This window comes from Cucumis melo, chromosome 8 (assembly GCF_025177605.1).
Source record: "Cucumis melo cultivar AY chromosome 8, USDA_Cmelo_AY_1.0, whole genome shotgun sequence".
In the NCBI taxonomy this organism is placed as follows: Eukaryota; Viridiplantae; Streptophyta; class Magnoliopsida; order Cucurbitales; family Cucurbitaceae; genus Cucumis; species Cucumis melo.
The window spans coordinates 10,573,487-10,585,120 of NC_066864.1; the positions used below are offsets into that span (position 1 = coordinate 10,573,487).

The 11,634-nt window shown below is 36.7% G+C and overlaps 1 protein-coding gene across 1 annotated transcript; it reads left to right on the forward strand.

The window, feature by feature from the left end:
- The first annotated feature begins 399 nt into the window (after positions 1 to 399).
- LOC127150656 (uncharacterized) lies at positions 400 to 9,673 on the forward strand. Its single transcript, XM_051089160.1, has 4 exons — positions 400 to 715; positions 804 to 869; positions 948 to 1,223; positions 9,626 to 9,673. The coding sequence occupies exons 1-4, from the start codon at positions 413 to 415 to the stop codon at positions 9,671 to 9,673; spliced, it is 693 nt and encodes a 230-aa protein (XP_050945117.1). The 5' UTR covers positions 400 to 412.
- The last annotated feature ends 1,961 nt before the right edge of the window (positions 9,674 to 11,634 follow it).

The following is an 11,634-nucleotide window of genomic DNA, read 5'->3' on the forward strand; positions in this document are numbered from 1 at the left end:
GTTATTTTAACGATCGTTTAGTTCTTTTTAACGATCGTTTAGTTATGTTAAATGATCGTATAGTTGTTTTGAAACGATTGTATAACCACTTGTTTATATATCTATATATATCTTGTGGCACTTTCTAAACTTGTTTGTCAAATGTGGAATAGGTTTGGGCATATGAGTCTATACCAACCATCATTGGATGTGGTGTAGATAAAGTAAACGATCATGCCATACCACGAATGCTGAGGTGGGTGTGCCAACAATCACCAAAGTCCCAAACTATAAGCCAGGTGTTTGACTCGCCAATGGTAAGTAGCAAGCAATAGTAACTTACTTAAGGATCGCGTGATTTTGTGCTTATTTCTTTGTCCTAAATACATTTGCCTTTTTCTATTTGCAGTTTATAATTAAGGCGGTCATTGAGATGACACCTGAAGAGGAGCAATTGAAAATTGCTTCAGGTGAACTTTTTGAAAACTTCCGCTCATCTACCATTATTCAGTCGAAGAATGGTGGTTCAAAAAGAGTACGAGAAGTTGTTAACGATGAAGATGAGTTGAAAAAGAGTAAGAAACAGAAGTCCAAGATTAAGATGAAAAAGGCTATTCGAAATCTCCAAGATCGAGTAGCGGTTGTTGAAGGCCAACTTAATACTATAAAATCCGATATTGACGAATTGAAGGGCCTGATGTCAACCATATTGAAGCACATTGGACTTCAAAGAAAGGTTAGGAATGAAACTGTTAAGTGTATTCACGTTAGTTGTTTCATATTTGGTAACCATGTTCTCGCTAATTCATTTTGAGGTTCCATAGGGTGACGAAGGGGACCACAAGGTGTCCGAAGGCTTGGAGGATGAACACATTGAAGTTAAAAAGAAGGTTTGGTTCCATGTTCATGCTAATATTGATGTTTAATTTCTATCATTATATACACTAATGCATTATGAGCTTCCATAGGGTGACGAAGATGTGTTGGAGAAGAAGGTTGATATTGGTTTAGAGGAGCCAATAGATGTCGTTGACGATGAGGACGTCATAGAGATAGAACCATTTCTCACTCAACGACCACACGTTCGGCCCGCCCGTAGGAAGCGTGCAAGTGTTTACCTATCAACCCCATTCACAACTCTACCTAAACGGTCTCTGACATCAACCACCAGCACCTCTGAGTCTGAAGCAATTGTTTATGATCCTATGCACAAAATACTTGACGTCCATTTAGATAGACTTCGAGCGTGGACATGAGAATAAGAAAAAAAAATACAATTGTTAGGTATTTATAAACTAGTAAACAATGAATGAAATGTTAACCTTTGGGTTTCCTCTTGACGTTCAGTATGTTGTTCTTCAGTAGGTTGTTGTTGAGTATGTTGTTCTTGAACAACATACTCATTGTCATTCTGATCAGTATGATCATTCCCTTGATTTTCAGTTTGATTCTAACAAACAAATAAAAACGAACATAAAATTAAAAAAATAATGTATTGTTAAACCATCGTGTATATAAAAGTAAACGATCGCGTAACTTTGATAAACGATCGTCTATCGAAGTTAAACGATCGAGTAACTTTGATAAACGTTGACGAAAACTATGGACTGAGACAAAAATGGTCTGAGAGAACAATGGACTGAGAGAAAACGAAGGTGTGATCAGTGCGGTTGTGTATTGCGTAGTGACGAAAAACGAAAAGTGAGAAGGCGGAACGTATATATATATCGGTCGTTTTTACCAAAGGGGCAATATTGTAAATTCGCATACTTTTTTTGAAATGTTGAATCGCGGTTGTAAACAATTCGCGGGTGTCTTTCGTTGTTTCAAAAGATCGTTTAGTTTATGTAAACGATCGTTTAGTTTTTTATAGTCGATCGTTTAGTTAATTTCAAACGATCGATTGGTTGTTTTAAACGATCGTTTAGTTTTGTTCGACCAATCGTTTAGTTTTGTTTAACTGATCGTTTAGTTAATTTCAAGGTATCGATTGGTTGTTTTAAACGATCGTTTAGTTTTGTTTGACCAATCGTTTAGTTTTGTTTCACGGATCGTTTAGTTGTTTTCCAACGATCGATTGGTTGTTTTAAACGATCGTTTAGTTTTGTTCGACCAATCGATCGTTTAGTTTTGTTTAACCTATCGTTTAGTTGTTTTCAAACGATCGTTTGGTTGTTCTTAACCGATCGTTTAGTTATTTTTAAACGATCGTTTACATATTTTTAAACGAACATTTAGTTATTTTTAAACGATCATAAAACCAGTGTTTGTGTTCTTAAATGAATAAGTCAATCGTTATTTTCGTCTTCTTCATCCATTTGGACGCACAGAAAGTAAGAATGTTGGGACAAATCATTAAGAAAACACATCATTAACAAACATTCATTAATTAGTGTAATACTTGGTACATTGGTAGGGAAATTTCTAATCTTGTATGCTCGACTTGTCGGTATATGAAATTGGATTGGTACACGTTAATCTGTTGTGACCTATTTGTTTACACCGACCACACTTATGCAATTTCGGAGCTTCACCAACACTTGGAATCCTCTTTTTCTTCGGTCGACCAACTCTTTTGACTACTTTTGGAGGTAAAACAGTCATATGTACGTAGTCTTCGCTTGTCTTCCAATCTGACTGATTCCCAACTGGGTAGACGGCCTCCGCATATGCAGCCAACAAACATTCATTAGTGTAATAATTAGCACATAAACTATAAACATTTATATTACGAACCCGTGCTGCAGCAATGGCATGTGAGCATGGTAGTTGCTCAGCTTGAAACTCCTTGCAAGTGCATTCTTTAGTCTGAAGGTTTACGACCTCCTCCTTATCTAAATCTTTGACATGAAATTGGTAACAGTCAATTGGGTTGACCTTCATTGTCAAAGCTCCTTCTTGTTTCTTTTGAATAACTAACTCTGCCCATTTGGTCAATGTAGACGTCACTTTAATGCCTTCTTCTCGACGCTCCCAAAACCAACGTTGTAGCAAAGCTCGAACATTTTCAAGGAATGAAGCAATAGGCAAATCTCTAGGTTCTTTCAGTATAGAATTCATGGACTCCGCTATATTTGTTGTCATCATGTTATACCGTCTTCCTGGGCAGTGAACACGAGACCATCGTGCTATTCCAACATCATTTAAATATTTCCCTGAACCATTAGGAAATGAAAGAAGATGTCTCCACGCTTCAACAAACGTTGATTCACGATATGTTCTCGATGCATTATAAAACAAAGTAGCAACCGTGTCATTCTTATATTTATCATGCAAATTTTGACTCAAATGTTGGACACAAAGGCCGTGGAATGCAGATGGGAAAACTGATGAAATACCCTTGGCGAAGCATGTTTTCCGATCTGTCACAAAGCCTAGATTAGGCACCTCCCCTATTGCACCTTTCAATTTTTCTAAGAACCACTGTATTGAGTCATCTGTTTCTCTATCAACTACTCCAAAGGCTAGAGGATAGATCTGATTGTTACCATCTAAACAAACGGCCACTATCAACTGACCCCGATATTTGTTCTTAAGAAATGTTCCGTCCATGACTATGACCGGTCTAATGCAATTTAAGAATCCTCTAACACATGCACCAACAGCCATAAAAAGATATTTAAAGAAACGATCATCTTCGAGTTCCATGTGAAATATTGTACCTGAATTTGTAAATTTGAGTGCTTCACCATATCTACGCAAAAGATTATATGACTCTTCAGGAGACCCTCGCACTCGTTCATATGCATTTTCTCTGGCACGCCATGCTTTCTCATAACTCATATTTATGCCATAGTCTTGCCTCATGTCTTCTATGATATCACGTGGTTTGTATATGCGACCGGGCCCCTTGAATTTGGACTTGATTAATTCTCCAACAACCCAAGATTTTGCTTGCCTATGGTCACGATTCAAAAACTCAAGAGAACATGAATGAACTTTCACATACTTTTTAATCTTGAATATATTTGAATCCTTCAGTCTAACCGCTCGCAATCTCCAACCACACTTGTTGTCGATGCATCTAACGAAAAGAACCTCTTTTGTAGACTTTTTTACTACAAACTGAAAATTTTTTTTCATTGCCAACACACTTAATCTCATTGACAAATCTCTCTTGCAAAAAAATATTTGTCCTACATCCAACTCTTCACTTGTAGAGCTTTCTTCCGACCAGCCACTTCCTTTTGTCTTCAACTTCCGACTAGAGGACCTGTAGTCAACTTTACCTTTTCCTTTGCAATCTTTTGTAGGAGCATCTCTTTGTTCTGGGATGTCAAACAATTCATTGTACATCTCAACTGACTCCAATGTAAAAGTATCATCTATTGAATGATATGACTCATATGATTCCCATATAGCCGAATTGGTCCCTATCATGTTATGACACAAGCCACCCTCGACTTCACCAATATCAACTTCATTCTCATCTAATCTATCCATTCCAATTGGAGGAGGATGAGGGTTTAAATTTTGAACTTGGTTGCTCCCAGATACTGAATTGTAATCTTTGTTTAACACTTTCATGCTTCGATTGCTTGTAGGCTCAAACGATAGGTATAGGGGGACCTCCAATGGATTTTCACTAAGAATATAAAACTTCAAATCACGGTCATTGCTTAACTCAAATGGAGGAGCTTCCTTTTCCCCTTTGATCTCATATATACATCTTATCTTTATGTCAAACTTTGTAGGGTCAACTTCTGCAAGGTCATATAGTTCAGACTGTAAATCTTTGTGTGTTATTTCTTTAGGGACAACAATGCCTTTTAACACTCCTCCTTCATATTTTCTTCGTCCCTCATCCCATTCACCACCGTGACGCACTAAAATCCGAACATGTGCCATCCTTAAACTACCTTAAGTACTTTTGTATCTTAAAAAATTGATTTGAACTTAAGAACCTACAAAATGCGTGCAAGATGTAAAGAAATGAATTAGGAGGTGTACCAATTTGATTTTGAAATAAATAGTGGAAGTTTGGAACGTGCGAGATGTGTGCGAGATGTGTGCGAGATACGTGCGAGATGTGTGCGAGATACGTGCGAGATAAAGCATGAGGGCCTAAGAGAGTTACTAAACATGCAAAGAATAGCTCTAAATGGATTAGGAGGTGTACCAAGTTGATTTTGAAATAAATAGTGAAAGTTCGGAACGTGCGAGATGTGTGCGAGATACGTGCGAGATACGTGCGAGATAAAGCATGAGGGCCTAAGAGAGTTACTAAACATGCAAAGAATAGCTCTAAATGGATTAGGAGGTGTACCAAGTTGATTTTGAAATAAATAGTGAAAGTTTGGAACGTGCGAGATACGTGCGAGATAAGTGCGAGATAAAAAAAAAATGCGAGATAAAAAAAAAAAACCTTAATTCCTTCTATTCCTATTGCTTACTCCTCCTCTATTTGATCCAACTAAATCCTCATCCTCTAGTTCAATTCATTTTTCACTAGCCATTGAACATTGAACTTTCTAAGAACCTAAAACCAAAATTTGACTAAACTAATTTACGGCAAATAAGTCCAATTCCAAAAACCAGACAATTACGGATGAAAATAGCACCAAATACCCTAACAAACATTTACTTACAGCAGATAAATTGAAAATCGGTTATACATGAAACTCACCTAAATAAGACGCTCGAAGTTGATTGAATGGTCCGAATAGGAGCGACGAAATGCACTGGACAACGACCGACGAAGGGCAAGCGACGAAGGGCAAGCGACGAAGGGCAAACGACGATGGGCAAGCGACGATGGGCAAGTGACGATGAACAACTGACGATGGCCGGAGTAGGTTCAAGTGTTCTACACGAAAGAAAAGAGAAGGGAAACGGAACTATACGCGAAAGAGAACGAATCAGAGAAGGGAAAGCAACGTGGAAGAGGGAAAGGAAAGGAAGGGCATTTTTGTCTATTCACACCCAAATTGTCCTAAAAGTCTTTCTTTTGAAAACTTGTCCCAAAATTCATTTAAATCTCTTTTTTTAACCTATTTTTGGCAATTTCCCAAAATACAACTATCTTTTCCTTAAGTAATTATATTTCAACAAATATAATTATCTTTTCCATTAACATAATAATTATATATATATTTCCACATATACTTATAATTATCAAATCTCCAACAAATTTTTCACCCGACAATTTAATTAAATAACATCCATAATTATTTAATTAAATTCAAGTTCAACAACACTAAAAATCCACAACTTTACTTAATCCTCTTAACCTACCATTTAATAAAAACTCAACAAACACCACGTGTCAAAACCTCTAATTAATTAAATATTCATCCAAGAAATATTTAATTAATTTTAATTCCCACATAAATCAAATAATTCTCATTAAATGGATTCAAAATAACGCCCAATAAATTAAATCTAGATAAACAAAATTAAGATAACTGACTCCAAAATTATCTAAATTTTTGGGGCGTTACAGCATCTTATCCCAAATCACACAGTAAAAATAAGGCATCTCATCGCATATTGTACAAAAGGTTTTCTCATTTCATCATTTCAACTCATATCAAGTCTTGTGTATTTATAAATCAAATCAATGCATACATAAGTCATATCAAATCTCATATATTTAGGACACACATGCATTTGGAAAGCATAATGGAAATCATATATCTCAAAGTTTCAACGAAAATATACGTAAGGTATTTAACACATTGGAAACCCTTTTTTAATTTTAGAAAACGTTTTAAAGAAGAATCACTTACAATCACAATCATCTAGCTTCTTCATCTAGCTCCTTGGTCACAAGCTTTCTTACACTTCCTTGTCGGATTCAAGCTCGTTTTGAATCTCTAAACCTTTGGGAATTCTCACAATTCTTTCTTATGTAAGCTCAAGGTAAAAGTAGCTTCAAAACGACAAGAATTAATTTATTTATAAGCCTCTCTTGTGAGGTCTCCCATTCTGAAATGATTACTTCTGTTCGGTTGTGAGAATTGGTCCAACGCCAAAACATCTGTGTCTCTACCATATCCTTATCTTGGATTTGGATTGGACGACAAAGTTAAATAAATCATCGACATCCTTACGCGAGGATGATGTCATTACCGTTCTTATAAAGTCACTTCTCGTCCCATACAGTCTCATTACATAGATCGATCTTGCCGCATGAATCTTATCTTGTAAGGCAGAACATGATCAGGGTCTCACAACTACTACCTTCTTATTGGAATTTTGTCTCCAAAATTTAGTAAGTCTTATGTGAAGAGTGTGCGTACTTAACCTTCATTAGTTCTTCACTTTCTCAAGTGGCTTCTTCAACGCCATGGTTGTTCCACAAAATCTCTACCATGGGGTTTGTTTTTAGTACTTGTTCTTTTCTGTCTCACTCACGTAAAGGTCTCTCTTTATAGGTCAAGTTTTGTTTCAAGGGATTGCTTTTGAAGTATATGCAAGGGATCTGAAATATACTTTCGTTGTCACACCCTACCCCGTACGCATCCTAACTCACCATGCGAAACATGACATGACTTTAAGTATCTTTAAGTGTTAAATGCCAAAAAACTCATCTTTAAGTCCTTAAGCTTTGTTTAATTGCCTTATGACCTTTCTTATATCTTAACTTATACATAGCAAAAGTCTTTAGGGGATAAGAATACACAACACAAAAAATATATCTAAACTAAGACTTTATTAAGCTTCATTAAGCGTTTTACATACAAATAACATTACACTAACTATATGATAACACAGTTCTTAAACTTAACAAAAAAAAAATATAAGATGCCTGGGCAGCTCCCTCACCTAGCAAGCCCTTCAAACTCCTCTTACTTGGCCTTATCGCCTGACTCTTGAAAGATGAGATTTAAAAATGTAAGTCTAAAAGACTCAGTGATGTTTTATGAAATCCTTTTCATGAAATTTCATTTGTGAACATCATTTTGCCAAACATTTCAAATCACATCAATTCATCTCTTATGCAAACATATAATAGCTTTTCATATAAAACAAATACATCAATTCATAATAGCTTTTCATTTCGCATAACACTCATTATTTACCGCACATTCCTCTCACAAAGGATCTCAAATCATTCTATACGCTAGGTCATGTAACTGTGCATTTAGACTATTGTAATAACAACATCTGAGAATCAAGTTCGTCTTTGTTGCTCAGACTGCGAAGCTTAATACGCTTCTTTCAACGTATAAGCCAGCTTGTCAACACCATGTAGCCCCTTTCACCCCATGGTTGCCTTGACTCTTTGTGTGCACATAAAAGTTAGCTCATTCATAGGAAGTAACCTGTAACGCCCCAAAATTTTCGAGGTAAATTTTATTATTTTATGTAAATTTTTGGGATTTAAAAACTTTGGTGTTAATTTTTGGCTGGTTTTGAAGAGGGAAGAAAAAGAAATCGAAGGGTATAAATTTTTTTATAATATAATATGGTATAAATTAATATTATAATAATATAATATATAAATTATATTATTATTATTATTATTATTATTATTTAATATATATATATATATATATATATAATTTTTTTTAAAAAGACCCTAGACGTGTGAGCCGACACCCCCCTCCTCCCCACTCCTTCTTCTTCTTCATCTTTAGTCCCTTCACGAAGCCGACGCCGCCGCCCATCTCTCCATCCATTTTTTTTAGCACTCGTCCCGCCTCCGTCCCCGTCTTTGACTTCGTCTCCGTCTCAGTAGCTGTTCGCCTCGCAACGCCGTCGACCGCAGCCGTCCCTGTTCTTCATCGACGCCCGACCAGTCACCGACGGGATCCATAAATCGGTCATCTGACCGTCCGCAGCCGATGCTCTCTCCCTCTCTCTTCGTCTCAGCCACCTCTGACACTTCCTCTCTTCTCATCCCGTGTACCCGACGCAGCCCAGAACAACCGAGGTGAGCTGCTCGCTTTCGCCGTCGACGTCCCTCATTTAGCCATTATCGAGTGAAGCAAAGATGGCTAGCCGTTCGCGCGTACGCCTGCTACTTCAAGCAAGTCGAGCCGTACTCGAGCAGCGAATCCAAGCCGACCCAAGCCGCGAATCCAAACCGAGCCGAGCCACGAGCCGAGTTGAGCTGAGTCGAGTTGAGGATCGACAATACATGTCACTTATATGCTCTTGATTTATTAAAGGTAACGTGACTGTTAGTAGTAGCTTATGTGCTATCATATGTAATGAGTTGTTTACAGATAGAAATCAATTCCCAGATGTTCTATGTATTGTAGTTATGTTGGTGGGCTACGTTGTGAACTGGAATAGTATGTCGATGGACTATAAAGTTTTAAGGTTATGTAAGTGGAAGTCTGATGTCGGGATATTGGTTATGGAGTTATGTTGTGGAAGGATTAAGAGTCTGAGAACCTCTCATATACTTTGAGTATACGCCGTTGAACTATTTTATGGACTGAATAGGATTGTCAGATATAATGTGCGCATTGCGCATAATGTAGATTACCTGGGGATACACTAGAATTTAAATTGAGTCGAAGTATCGTCAGATAACTTTACAAAGTGAAGATTTGACTGATTGACTGGATTTAAATAAATGTCACAATGATGTGTGAATTGGACATGCATATAACGATTGAGGAGATAGTTGTTTAAACCTATATTGTCTGACCGGCTAAGCCTATGACTAAACTGTTAGTTTGAACGTTATTAGGATGTGACTGTTGTAGATGGTTTGTATAGGGCGTGGGGTAATGGTTAGCTTCATCTATGGGGTAGTGCACCTTACTGATATGTGTATCCTTCGGGATCACTTGACTAATATGTGCATCCTTCGGGATCACTAGACTGATATGTGTGTCCTTCGGGAAGCATCATCATTTGACTCAACCACTTTGTAGAAACAAATCACTTTTCTCCTTATATTCCTCATTCATAAGACATCCTAGCAAGGCAGGGGCTCTCCTTCACTGTAAACATCCTAGTAATTCTAAAGGTTACTCCAACAAAGATCATGGCAACAATAGTGGTGCTAACTCTTCTATGAGTGAATCTGGAAAAAGAAGAAAGAATGAGAGAAACATGAATAAGAATCATTATAAGGGTAACCGAAGCTTCATGTGCAAAGAATGTGAGGATTTTGGTTATTATCAAGTAGAGTGCCCAAAATTTCTGAAAAGGCAAAAGGATCTTGTAGCTACTCTTTCTGATGATGAGTCAATCGCAAGCAGCAATAGTGAAGGAGAGCTCATGACTTGCTAGGATGTCTTACGGATGAGGAATATGAGATTCACAACCTTCGAGAATTACTTAGTCAGTAGAGCAATAGAATCAACTAGGTGTTCATCAACTGTCTTTCCTTTATCTTGATGCGGTTCTTCATCACTCACAGATTGCAAGGCCAACCTTTTTATCTTCGTATCAACCTTATCATCAAAAGTTCATTCAAACGTGTGTAAGGATCCAAACAGCCCATCCAACTTCATGGTTGCAAAATCATTTACTTCTTCAATAGTTGTTATCTTCATGTCAAAGCATTTTGGCAGAGAGCAAAACACCTTATTGACAAGTTTCTGTTCAGAGAGTATTTTACCTAGTGCAAATGGCTCGTTCACAGTATCTAGGACACACACATTATAGTCACCAACAGACTCATCATATATCATCTCGAGAGATTCAAACTTAAATGTCAGAATTTGAAGACGAGATGTCTCACTTTGGAAGTACTACAACAAGAAATTGTGGATCTCTCAACGCATAAAATTATCAGGAGATATACGAAAATGAGTCAGGACGTGGTCGAGTGAAATGCATCGAAAGAGGTATTCTCGACGCAGTAGTGTGCATTGAGGGATCCTGATAACTCCTAACATAGCATACAGTGTTGGGAGATCCTATTCATCTTTCAACGCGGTATACTGCATCGATAGTTGTATATAATCTACCGACGTTGCTTACAAGTGCGTCGGGAATTTTATTATTTTTTAAAAAATATACCTTCCAATATTTTAAATTAATACATTAAATTATATAAGAAGAAAGTGCAACTAAACAATAAAATAACCCTAATCAAATATGTCTAACTCTCCCGATCTTTTAAATTAATATATTATATTATATAAGAAGAAAGAGGCTACAATACTTCTCTAACTTAATACATTACATTATATAAGAAGAAACAACATGGATATTTCACACATATGGCACCAATTCAAATATAGAGAAATGTCAACTACTCAAAGGGCCAAAATGAATGATACTTTGTGTCATGGTGAATGCCAAAGAACCTTCAGAAAATTGTTGAACACTTCCTCAAATGGCTCATCCTTGCATCTCAACTTGCACTCCCAAGTAATCCAAATGTTTAACTGCACCAAAAGCATAAACATCTCATAGTGAATGCCAAAGTACCTTCACCCAAATGTCTCATAGTGAAAATACATGCCAAAGAAACATGAAAGATGTTGAAAAAGATCAAAGGTATAACCCAATTTAGACAACCATTCATGCATAAATTCCTTAGAAACAAGTTGGTCCACCTGACAAGAGAAACTATATTGAGAAAAGTATAAGGATAGTTGATAATTAATCACACCTACACAACTAACTGAAGCCTAAATTCTTTTCTTAGAGTAATATCCATCAAAATAGTCATTATTAATCTCTTTTCTCTTGCTTTGTAACAACCCAACTTCTTATACTGAGTCGAAGTCATTACTAAAT